General features: G+C 29.3%; 1 protein-coding gene across 1 annotated transcript in view; it reads right to left on the minus strand.

The window, feature by feature from the left end:
- LOC117180832 (pikachurin) overlaps window positions 1-13765 on the minus strand; it is a 421131-nt gene that overhangs the window by 59048 nt on the left and 348318 nt on the right. The window contains exon 7 of the mRNA XM_033373361.1: window positions 11633-11777. Coding sequence (XP_033229252.1) covers window positions 11633-11777 — 145 coding nt within the window. The remainder of the gene's footprint in view (window positions 1-11632; window positions 11778-13765) is intronic.

A 13765-nucleotide genomic window follows, 5' to 3' on the forward strand; every position in this document is an offset into this window, starting at 1 on the left:
CGGGTGCATGTGTGTGGAAATAGGGATGATATCGTAGCTATTGATCGTAAGAGTCTGGAATCACTTTTCTCTCTCTTTCCTTCTACGTAGAGGGCAGCCCGGACTCAGAAATAGGAGCTTGATCAGACACACACACTTTGTTCTCATGTCTATACATATATTTTCACGAACAAAAACGTGTTGGAACGTAGACACGCGCTAAGGATTTATTCGCGACCCTCGGATTATCGAAAGAAACCCAGGTAATGCCATGAAAGGTACTCGAATTTTTCGCCTCGCTGCTGCACCGAATCGCTGCCAAGGAAAAAGACATCTTGTAATTTTGCATCAGAACGCGCACGCAAAGGAATGTATTAACTTGAAAATAACAAGGAAAATAAAAATCTTCAGTTCGGATGGTCGGTAACGAAACGGGGAACTGGAAACTGGAAAGAGATTTTTTAATTGGTTGAATTCGAGTTGAAGAATTGGAAATACTAATAGTCCTTCAAAAATGTTTTGAATGAAACGAGATTTTAATTCCGAAAAGTTTAAATTAAAAGAGCATTTATTCGATTGATTATTTTAATATAAAACTTTCGAATTTTAAGAGTTACTGATTTTTAATTTTAGTATTTTAAACATATTTAATTCCAAATTATTAAACTTTAAACCCTTTTATTTATAATTTTTTAAAAGAAATATTATTGTTTCAAGCAACTTGAAAAACTCTTATAATATAAAAAACTTTAATACTTTAACTTGTTCAAAATTTAAGCAATATTCTAACCTAATAATGTTTTAAATTTCAAAGTGGAATATATATTTTTTTAATTGGGAAGATCAAGCCTCAAAATATTTAAAATCATTTTATATTAAAATTTGAAAATTCGAAGGCTTTAAATTACATTCACATTTTTATATCATATTTGATTTCTTTCCTCCATTTAATAATCGTGAAAAAGATTTATTCCCGATCTCATCTTTACAAAATTTTGCATGTAATAAAGAAGCCCTTTAAATGTGCACATTTAAAACAATCGAATCTGGTTAGCTGAAACTCAGAAGCTTAACAATTTTCAAATTTTAAAGCTTTTAGTTTCAAATTTTTCGAATTTAGTTGTTTCCAATGTTATAGCATTAAAATTTAAATTTTTTAACTGTTGAAACTTTAGAGTCATCAAACTTGATTAATTTGACGCTCAAATTAATTTTAACCTCAAACTACTATAAAGCTGAATGCCTCCAAGCTAAACATTTTGTAATTGAAATACTACATTTCATCTCTTTTACATTTGAGCTTTATTAAAAAAAAAGCAATTTTTTCTACACAAAATAAGATTTCATAGAATTCCCTAGTTTTTTCAATCTATCGAACCAGATAAATGTAATTTTAGCTGCATATAATGGAAATTACGTATACAAAGGAAACTAAAATTGTGTACGATTTCGGTTATGGCTCTCGACTTAAATCCAACCCTCCCGAACGTAAACAGGCAGGGCAAATGCCCCTTGAGCTAGTTGTCACAATTGACTGAGCAGCACGTCCTTCGCAATCTATGTTCCAGTGTATAAGTACAATTAAATGCAGTTAAGATTAAATTTTTTAAATTAGGTTCTAAACAATATTAAAAAAACGAGCAAATTCTAAAATCTCAATTTCTACAGAATAACTTGAAATTTTTTAAACTTATAAGTAGTATCTCTTCGTCATAGAAATAAATGAGTTTTTAAGCTGTTGATGTGGCGTGTAATTCTCGCTGGATATAAATCGATGCTTGCATGGATTTCGAGGTAAAAGCTTAAAGTTTGCAAGGATAAACAGCTTAAAAAGCTTTAATGCTTGGCTTCAACGTCATAGAAAGTGCATGTTTACGTTGAAGCAGTTACTAATCGAGTTTGGAATTTCGTGGTCGAACTACGAAACTGTAATCGCATTGAATTGGCGATCGCATTTTCTCCATTAACGACTCTCATCCGAAATTCAGTCGCATCATACCCTGTAGTTTAGGAAGTAAAACTGGTCTGAATTGCTAGTTAGTAAATACAATAACTGGCAAATAATAAAAGAGTTTTCAACTTTAGAGGCTTTAATTTGAAAAAAAAGCAATACTGATTCTCGTAAACTGCTGATTCAAGTGGACATTTTCAACACGAATGCAAACCTTTTTAGCACGGAAAAGAACCTTGTGACGTCGGTAATTGTCAGCAGAAGAAATCTACTCTTTTATTATAAGCCTTGTGCTACAAATTTTAAAGTAAATAGCTTGGAATGTGATTCCTCCGACTCTCGGAAACATTTAGGCTTGTATCATTTTAAACTTAGGGGTCATTTATTAATATTACGCAACGCAATTTTTGAAACTTTTTACCACACCTGTTACACCTAAATCTTAATGAGGACGATTAGTTTCTCAGTATCCGATACACCTGAATTATCACATAATTATAAAATATAAACATGAAAAGAAAACTAAACAATATGTAACATAAAACATCCGAAAAAAGTAAAACACATTTTTTTTGGAAATCAGTTAATACCTTCTGTTTCCTTTTTGGATTTTGAAATTAAAATTTTGGTCGTATTTTTTGGATGAACAGTTTTTTTTAGTGAATAATAATACAAATTTATGAATTAAAACAAAATTTTCTGCTCAATTTAGAATTTTTTGAAAATGGCCAAAAACATATTTTTTTGGATTCAGTCCCATACACACATTTTTGAAAAAGTTGAATATGTCAGATCTAAATTTTTTTAGCTTGAATCAAAGAAACAAACGGTGATTTCGTTTTTCCCAAAAAAATTTTTTTTAGTGATGTTTTCAGCGTTCAAGAATGGTTAAATTGACGTTTTTGAGCGATGTTGACAAATTGCTAGGAATAACCTTACAGACGCAAAAAATTATGGTGCTATTACGGCAAAACGTTATTTTCGTAGGAATAAGCTTATGGAATAATTTTATATACATATTCCCTCCTATGGGGGTTGGGGGTATCCCGTTTTTTCAGCGAATATCTAGCATAGAGTTCAGGAAAGACTTTCTTGGACTGATTGGGGGAAAACCACATTTTCGATGCTCGTATATGCAATAAAAAATATGCCCCCCCCCCCCATTAGTCTGAAACATACTTTCCTGAATTCTTTACTAGCTATTCGCTCAAAAACGGGATACCATTGACATGTATCCCTCCACTCATTAACCTCCAGCCCCATCCCAGAGGATAGTGGAGGGGGGGGGGGTAATGTGTATAAAATGATTCAATCAGCTTATTCTTATAAAAATATTGTTTTGCCGTAATAGTACCATAATTTTTTGCGTTGGAAAGCTTAGTCTTATCGAGTTGTCAAAATTGCTGTAAAAAAATTTTAGGTTCGATATAATCAACTTTTTCAAAAATGTGTGCTTAGGACTCAATACAAAAACATGTTTTTGGTCATTTTCAAACAGTTTTAAATCAAGCAAAAAATTTTTTTAATGTTCACTAGAAAAAACTGTATATAAAAAAATAGCCATAATTTTTGAAGCAATAAGGAAATTTTTTTGAATTTTCAAATCAAAAAAGGTGAGAGAAGATATTTAACGATTTCAAATTTCTTTTTACTTTTTTCGTATGTCAACACATCAATTTTTTTTCGTTCAGCTCAAACGATTGGACTAATTTGATCAAATTTTCTCTGCCGTATTGGTTATACATTTTTATAAATTTAGAGTAATATAGTTAAATGGGAACTAAAATAAGCCCAGAATTTTGAGTAACGATTGCGCTTATAATAAAAGCTAATAAAAAATAATAAAATGAGGTTACACATAATTTTATAAAATCTTTTAATAAATTACTAGATCTAAGACTTTTTGTCACAATTTAGAACACTGAAACCCTTTCTAAAGGATTTAGATATTTTTAATACTTGTATGATCTGTTAAATCTGAATAATAATAAAATAAATAATCCAATTATACCGATATTGCAGTGTTTAAAACATTATTACAATCTTTTAATAATCACCAAACTTTAGCTTTATAGTACAGACTTCCTAGCCTAAAAGACTCAAAGCAGGGGCTATAGAGTGATTTGTCTAAAAAATAAGGTATTAATAGGGGAGTAAATTATGTTCAATAAATTAATTGTATGCATATTTTATATAGAATAATTTAATATGAAACAATAAAAGATTTATTTCCAATAAAAATATTTTTTTTTATTCGTATTTTAATTTTTATACCAGCACTGTAGTCACGTGGATAACATGCTCGCCCCTAAAATTCAGTTTCGAGTACCTAAGTATTTATTATTTCAATATGAGATCAAAATATAAATAGTATAATAAGAATAAAATTAATGTTAAAATATAAAGAAATAGTCAAATAAAATGATGTTATAGTAACGGATATAAATAAAATATATTTTCCATTATTAGTATAGTAATCATATTTTTTAAATTAGGATAATGAGTGATGTTCTTTAACATAAGATTGCATAAGAAATCAGAATTTTTCAAGGCTGTCAAATGAAAATAAATTGAACAGTCAACTGTAATAAAGAAAATTTGAATGAAAAAAAATGGTAAAAAATAATGGCAGAAGAAATTTAACCTGGACTTTCCGATTACGAACACGGAACCGGGAACGGAACGTGCTTGGATTTTTTAAAGCCGTTTTTCTCGAAAGTGGATGAAAAGCCCATTTTATGACTTGAACATATTAAAAGTTTGTTAACGACCTATTACTGGTAGGAGTGTGCATCCAAATAAAATTGCGAAGAATGAAGGTTCGCTTCGTTAATACACTTAAACCTATGTAAAAAGAGTTTTTCATTAAAAAATGGGAAAAGTTCCTCCTAGAATCGGGAGGAGCTGATCAGAAGTGAACTGGGCGGAATTGCATTTAAAATCAAGCAGTTTCGGAGAAGAACGGCTTCCGTCGTGAATCCACTTAAGGTCGATGTCCTGAACTCCTGACGACAGCCTTCTAATTAGCAACGCCAAACCTACACTCTGCAGGTCTTTGCTCGATCTTTTTTGTTGTCGCTGCACTTTTTTCTGCTGGTAACAAAGTCGATCTGTCGTTAAATAATAGTCGCGTGCTCTCGACTTACTAACGACGTTGATTCGTTAATTGTGCCTAGAAGAAAAAGACACAAAAACGCTGTTTAATCAGCACCAGCCTCACTTTAAATTATAGACCACATTCTGTCTGGTGTCCTACTTGCGAGAAGTGATCTCATCGAGCTTTAGATTTTTAATAAATATGGACATTCCTTTCACCGACTAGAGGCTTTATTATTTAACTTTTGTTGACAACTAAAGTAATTGCGCAATTTAAATAAATTTTTTTTGGTTTTGTATGTGGATTTTTGATGTAGATAAATGTCGATAACTTTCGGTAACAGAAATCTAGAAGTGTGAGTGTTTCAAAAAGAAAAAGGTAAATTTTTTTCTCTCGATACCATCATGAAATCTAAAAGTAGATTTGTTTTACCGACATTATCGACATCCAAACCAGTATAGTTCTGTTTCACGCTAAAAGGTTTTGTGTCCAAGCTAAAATATTATTTAGAGGCTACACCAAAAATACATAATAAATTTTTCAAAAAGAGATATTCCATTGCTTTTCTAAATTCGTCAACATTAACTTTTGAAATTAACATGAAATTTTCAAAGAAAAAACTCAGTTTCGGGATGAATGACGTAGTTGACCAATGTTAAAAATAATGTTGTTTTTTAGCATGTGCTTCAATTATTCAAATAATTTCTAATTATATACTTTTTCCCACCAAATCGTGAATTGTTAATATTTTCACAGTATTTTCTGGGACTTGACTTGGCAATTATTTAAAAAATTAGAATAAAAATAAGATGTTTCGGGATTCAATCGAGTGAAACGTTTGAAACCCGAAACACCGTCTTTTATTATAATGAATAATCGTGAAAGCATTAAATCTATTATTTAAAAACCTATCATTCCTTTAAGAAATTAAGTTTATATCAGTATAACGTGCTTCGTTTTTTAAGAAAGATGCAGAGAATTCTAGCTTTTTCGAATCTCTCGCACTATGTCACTTATTAGTCAGTCTTTTCTTATCTCAACGAAATCCTTCTGAAGAAATAACTATCCATAACGCAAAAACAAGAAAATAAGTTTTTTAAAAAATAACAATTTTTCAAAGACTTAATGTATAAGTTCTAAAATTATAAAATACTGGATAATAAGCGACATAGTGTAAGAGATTCGAAACAACTAGAATTTTCTCTAGCTTTGCCAAGAAAAGCAGCAACCGAATGATTATTTATTGTTTGAATACGTTTAAACTATCTTTTACCAAAAATATCACTCATAGCATTCATTAAGTTTCACTCATTCAAAAAAGTATAAATTTTTTAAGATTTTCGAGGAAAGAATTGTATGAACAAATGAAAATTGTTAATATAATTGCCAAATATCCTTAACAAACCTATATAACTCTCTAGATTTATTAGTAGTTTTATTAATTGCAGAAAATAATAACTTTTTATTATCAACAGGAGTAAATATTGTGTAAATAATTTCCAAATATGTTGAACAAGAAATTATACTTTTGAAATTTATAATCTGTATCATTTATTATGCAAAACAAAAAGGTTTTATGATAAAAAGAAGAAAAACAATGATTACTGTTTCAAAAATAAAAAATAGATCTTTGGTATGAATTTTTCATAAAACAGCCTATTATAAATTGTATTGTATTATGAATCGTATTTAATTATTTTGAACAATTTATTCAAATAAATTCAATAGCATATCAGTTTCCTAAAGAAAAACAATTATGTTGTCTTAAAATCGTTGTAATTGTCACTAAAATGGTATTGGTAGCGAAAAATGGTCATAACTTGAAAATTTATAAACAGCTTTTAATTTTATCAACAATTTTGTAACTTATTAATTTTCATAGGCAAACCAATTTCTGACATAAAAGGAAATTTAATGTTGGGACGAGAATAGTGCATTAAAATTTATATATAAAACTTATAATCGAATATTAGTGATTTCTCAGTCTGTCTTCATTATAGTTCTGAATAAAAATTACTTTATTCAAGATATTCATTCAGAGATAAAAAATAATATCTTCAAGATAGGGATTTTTGCTGCTGTTTTCGAAAAAGTATTATTAAACACAAAAACAAATAAATAAATCTGATTATTGCTTCTTTCGAAATTTTTTTGGGACGCACTGCAGTAGGAAGAAATCACTTTCTTTAGACAAAAATAGACCAATAGTATAATTCCTAACGGATTTTCATGTTTTTTTAGAAATAACCGTAAGTCTTCTGGGTATAATTGGTTACTGCAAATATTTCACTATAGTAATAACTAACTCAATATAATTTTAAGTATGTTATAGTAAGAAAAAATGGTCTATAATGTTATAAACAAACCTTTGAAAAAAAGTAATTTTTTCGGGATTCGCAGTCCCTAGCTATTTTAAATTCATAGATTTTGTATGAAATATGACAAATAATAATTTACCCTAACAATTAATTAAGAATAGCTGCTACTTACTAATTATTTAAAATTTTTTTATATAAAATTCATATTTTTCGTGAATATGCTTCATTTTTTTGCGAAATAACTCTAAAGGTTTTTCTAAAGACTCGTTTCTGTTATATATTACAAATTGATAGAAGCTATTAATTCTTTAAACGAAAATTAGGTATATTCATGAAAAAATTATGAAAATGTGTGTTTGTTGAACAAAACTGTTTAAATATTTAACAGTTTTTCTTACATTATAAAATATGTTAACTAGGAGTTCTTGGCGAAATATTTCGAGTTGATTCCGCAAAAAAATGAAGCCTATTATCGAAAAAATGTTCAAAATGTGCATTTGTTTATAAAAATTGTTTATGTAATTATGATAATCATGACAGCATGAAGTGTTTTTCAAAAAATTTCAGGATGATTCCGCAATAAAAAAAGTAAGGCCCATTCGTGAAGAAAATGGCTAAAGTGTGAATTTGTTGATGAAAATTGTTTAAATAATTCAAAACAGCAGCTATTTCTAAATAATTATAACGGCACATCATTACCTGTCATATTTCATACGAAATCTATATGGATTCAAAATAGCTAATCATTTCTGAATCATGAAAAAATGACTTTTGTTAAATAGTTTGTTCACAATATTATACACTATTTTTTACTCTAAACTACTAGACATTATGTTTAGTTACTCATTCCATTGAGTTAAGACCTGTTTTAACAAATTCAATTTTTTGAAATTAAATGGTATTACTGAAAATGTAGACAAAAAGTTTAAAGTTTGTGGTTAAATAACAAGTTTTTGCTTCGTTAGAGTGAATTATTCGCAGTCATTGAATATACCTGGAAGACTTACAGTCATTTATAAAAAAAAAATTCGTTAAGAATTGTACTATTGGTCGCTTTTTGTCCACTTTTTCTTAGGAGTGGTTGCTTCTTTCGGGATGTTCTTTTCATGATTCAAGAGAGCTAAGTAATAGCTCGAAAGTAGTTTTTTGTTACAAAAAATATCAAGCTCATTATAGTTCGACCGATTTTGTGATTCTGCATAAAATTCGAGTTTTGACACTAACGCCTTTATGCCTCGGGACCCTTCATATTATCTCTCCAACTGGAAAGCTTTAAAAATCCCCAATTAAACTTAAAACTCTGCAAATTCATTAGTTGAATAAGGACTACATTTAAGTCGACTTGTCTTAACGAGAAATGAAAATTTCCTTTTACTCAAAACTGTTCTAAATTCCAACAGAAGTTGATTGTATTTAGATAGAATATTCCCATAGACACAGAATAACGGACAATCGTAGAACAGGGTAGTTGCACTTAAGAAGAAGGTGGTGGCGTTGAGTGTCGTACAAACTTATTACGAAGCAATTTGCAAGTCTTATGAGAGATGGCAAGAAAGAGAACCTCGCAGTCGAGATTTAGAAGGGTGCGAGAGTTAAAGCTCGTGATGTAAGTGAAGGAGCCTCTGAAAGGCATTTAATTCGGCTCGTTATACCCACTTGCTTCTGGCTAAGAGAAAAAAAATGAAACTTAGGGAAAGCTAACATTAGTTCACAATGATCTAGATAAAAAACAACCTAGATTTTCTACTTGAAAGCTCTACGCTCTAAAGAAAATTCAAACTACTAAAGACCCTTGTATTTCTATAGAGGAAGTGACGCAATATTTATACACTTAATTGAAGCATTTCAATTCTAGCACAACTGAGAAAATGGAATGGATTTGAAAATTAGACTCCCTCTCTTTAGAAACCATCTCAAAAGAATGAAAGCTCTGTGATACAGTGGTTAAAAAAAGGCTCTTCTTGAAATGTGAAAAAGTTTTTTGATTTTTTCAATCTACACTTAATTATTATCTATATATTGAATAATTGTCGAAATTATTATATAATATAGTTTTATTACATAAAATCCATTGATACTGTCAAAAAATTGTTCAAATTAGAAATTTAGGAAAAATGAAAAAAATTGCTACGACAAGGTTTTTTTTTTTGATTTTAATAGATCAAAATTAGTTTTTCACAATTTTATGTGCGAGAAAATATGAGAATAAATGAAAATTGGTTTAAGTAATCCTAAAATGGTTTTTTATTTTTCAAAGTCCGTATTGTTTGTATAAGGTGATGAAATAGATGAGATGTTAATCCGTCGTAAAATTAACGCCTGGGAATATATTAATTACATAAATAAAGATAAAGGTCCACAACTATTTCCAGACTAATATATATATATATATATTTTTTTCTTTCCTCCATGTAATTGCTACTATCGGCGAAAAAATTTGTTACCTCTGGCTTTGACGTTGAAATAGTAAGTGAAGAAAAAATGGTAGCTTAATGAAACAAAAAATTTTTTTTTGCATAAATGCCTTCAAGCTCACTTACGTAGAACATCTTTCGGTTTCATGACTATTTTTTTATTGCGCTAGCATTGTTTTGCTATAGTAGGAATAATTTTAGTTTTCTGACTGTTTTTCATATATCGCATTGTTTTCGAGAACGATTTTGCTCTTTATCCGAAAATAATTGCAAGATATCGCAGATTTAAAATGAAAAAAAGTGTTCTTGGTGCTCGTGCTTATCGTTTGAAGTAATTTCAACCAAACCCATGACCTTGCAGAACAATGCTCAGGTTATTAATAATAATTATAAATTAAGCGTTTATGTACCTCACAGTCATTTATATATAATTGTTCAATATATTGTATATTGAGAAATTAAATAAATTATCTTAAACATAAAAACCATATGACCCTGGTTTTCAATAAATTTCCTGGTTTATGGTTATAGTTATTTACTCTACTGTTGAAACTGTTAGCAATATTATGTTACTAAAGTCATGCCGAATGGAAATCTCTAACTTTACATAAAGGCAATACGTTCTAATTGCCTATTAACGTCAAAAATACAAACAAGAAATATTTTTAATTTTTCTATGACTGTAATAGATCAATAATTTCTGATAAATTTGTTGCTACAAATAAAAAAAAATGTATTTAAATATGAAGATCATTTTTCGACTTTATTGCAGTTTCTAAGTTAAAATTGTTTGATGCCAAGAAGTAGCAAATCTCAGAACATCTTTTCAAAGTTACACGGAAATTAACGAAACGACAAAAAATTGAACTAAGCAGTACATAAGAACTAAATAAAGTATATAATTTGCAACAGTACTATTTAATCGCTAAAAATTTATTCGCAATAAAAATAGATCATTTCATCGAACTAGGCAATTAATTTTTTTTTTAATTTTCTCTCACATATTCGAAATATCAATCAAAAATCAGCCAAATTTCCCTCAATTTTCTTATTTTTCTAATTTTTAACTGCGAATATAAAAAAAAGGTTAATAGCAAATTTAATTCTATATATCCCAATTTCACATGTCAAGAGCTTTAATTTGAGAAAGAAAATCGGTTTTGTAAGGAAAGTCTTCAGCATAGGTGTCTAAATAATAATAAATTTTGCTTATTTTTATTATTCGTCAACCACTCGTTTAAGAAGGGAAAAATCTAACATTAAAAATTTGATTTTATATCTCAATTCTATGTGTAGAGCTTCAATTTGAGCCATCCCCGTAGAAAATCGGACTAAGCAAAAAACTTCTAGCATAAAGGTCTTCTCATCTCCCAATTTGCCAATCACCTCCCCCTTCCTCCCAAATAATTCTTTGCTAAAAATGGAGAATTTAAATAAGAACAAAATATTTTTCAGTATTTTACTATGATTTGCAGTGGCCACGAGATGAAACGAATACAAAACTTTAGGGTAGTGAGTTGACTAGTTTAGAAACAGACAGAGTCTGGTACAAGGTTATGAAGGTTTCCTGTGAAACCGTGAAAAGATAAGACATTTTGCAAACACCTTCAAAGTATTACAAATATATTCGCAGGACCAGTTTATGACACCCTGCAAAATTTGTATCCAATGTCTGTATATGCGTGTGCACCTATTCGGAACTCATAAACATCTACTATACATTCAGTTATCTATATAAATTAAAACTCATTTATAATTTATGGTTAAGGTTTTATTCTTTAGACGTCTTAATGAAAATATTTCTCCACTTATGCTCAGTTTAATTAGGAATTAGTGAAGGAGGTAAACTGTAGAAGGCTCTAATTTAAATTACCTTTGATCTGCCTTGAACTCTCTTCTCCCGGTTGAGTTGAATCCAAGCATCCCATCGATGCCTGTAAATGCTCAGGGTGTTCCATTCATTGAGTTTAACGGGCTCAGAGCTCCTTACTATTCCAACTCCACTTCCACAGTCGAATCTGTAAAATATTCAATCAATTAGGAATTTCTTAATATTATTTAACAGATTCCATATTAAATCAAATAAATTAAAATAGTTAAAGTTTAAATATCAATTTCAATTCTATCGATATTGGATATGGGAGACTGTATACGGATGATAGTAATTAAAAATAACTAATAACCGGCCACTATAACTAATGAATTTATTCGGTAAAGATAGTGGCGACGAAGTTACTTTTGGCAATAAGTAATGAATTGGTAACTGGTACCAATTTTTTCATTAACAGTAAAAATACAAATTTTTACATTTTTAGTTACTTTCAAAATGCAGTTGACCCTTTATTAAAAACGAATGATTTAATTATTTCCCTAACAACGGATTTCAAATAAATTCTGGGAATTTAGCAGGATTCAACACATTCCAAAGAATTTTACAGCATTCTAAAAGAATTAAAATAAATCAACAGATTTCAGCAATTTTGAGATTTTAAGGATTTGGACATAATTTCAAGGGATTTCTAGAGAACTAAATTCAAGAAAATAAACTCTCAAGGGATTTCTGGAGATTCTAAAGATTTTAAGGTGTTTTAAGATATTTCAAAGAGTTTCACGACAGTCAAAGGATTTTATATAGAATCTCCAAGGTTTTCCAAGGATTTCAACGATTTCTTGAGATTTCAACAGAGTTTCAACATATTTCAATAATTTCAAGATTTCAAGATGAATATTTTAAAGCGTTTCTAGATAAACAATTCCAGAGAATGAAGTTTCAAAGTAATTTTTAACGAATACAAATATCTGAAGGGATTTCCAATGATTTCGACTTGTTTTAACTAATTTCTAGTGAATTTTACGTTATAAATATAAACTTATTCGAAGGAGTTTTCTAAGAATTTCAAGAACTTCAGGAGATATAATGGAAATACAAAAACTTTAAAAGATTTTAATGAAAATAAATTGTTTTAAAAGAATCACAAAACTTCATGATATTTTAAAAATTCCAAGGGATATCAAAGAATTTAGTAAGAATTCCAAAAATTTGAAACGGATTTTTATGGAGTTCATGGAGATTTCAAGATATCTTAAAGATATAAAGGTAATTCAATGATTTTTTCTGTATAAAGTTGATTTATTTGGATTCAAAATTTTTAATGAAAACAAATGAAATTCCGCCAAATGTGCAGCTTACTGTGCGAAAGATGCTTTTGTACAGAAGAAATCGCCTTAAACTATTCTAGAAGAGGCAGAATAAACGATAAAGCTTTCAAATAATAATTATTGACATAACAATAGACACATAATACAGACAGAAATAGGCGCTAATTATTTTCATTAGTGTATATTTCTCTAATAAAAAAGTAACTAAAAATGTAAAGACCGTTACTTTCTTTGCAAAAGCAACTAAGAAAAACTTACATTTCGAGACGGTAATGATAACAATAAGTAGTTCCTTTTAAGAAGTAACTTACTCATCACAAACGAGGACATACTGAATAATGCAAATATTTCATTATAGGAATTATATCAGTGCACTCTAGGAATTTTGTGCAAGAAAAAAAAAACAAATTAATTTGCGTCAAAATTATTAATGTTCATTAATCTCATTCCTATTGTGCGAAATTCGCATTATTCAGTATGTACTGGTATTCTTTATGTACCCCCTCCCATAATTAAACTAAATAAATCCTCGGAATTGGACAATTTTAAATGACTTCATTCACTATCTTTAAGAGAATTTAGTGATTTAATATTGCCAGAGTAAAGCTGTTCTATCTGAGACTCACAGATAGACTTCGACAAATCGGCACCTCGAATTAATTATCGATTATCGATAATCGGGGGATTGAGGGCATCGGAGGCTTTTGGCTGGCTTTCTGACATTTAGGCACGCGACACCTCTACATAATAATATAAGCTTTCAAGAATAATGCAATTCGGCTTCAAATGTCGGTGAAACAAATATCAGGATCGATATTCCAAGTCTCTCGTGTCAACGTCTCCTTCA

The sequence above is a fragment of the Belonocnema kinseyi genome, chromosome 9 (genome assembly GCF_010883055.1).
Source record: "Belonocnema kinseyi isolate 2016_QV_RU_SX_M_011 chromosome 9, B_treatae_v1, whole genome shotgun sequence".
Taxonomy (NCBI): domain Eukaryota; kingdom Metazoa; phylum Arthropoda; class Insecta; order Hymenoptera; family Cynipidae; genus Belonocnema; species Belonocnema kinseyi.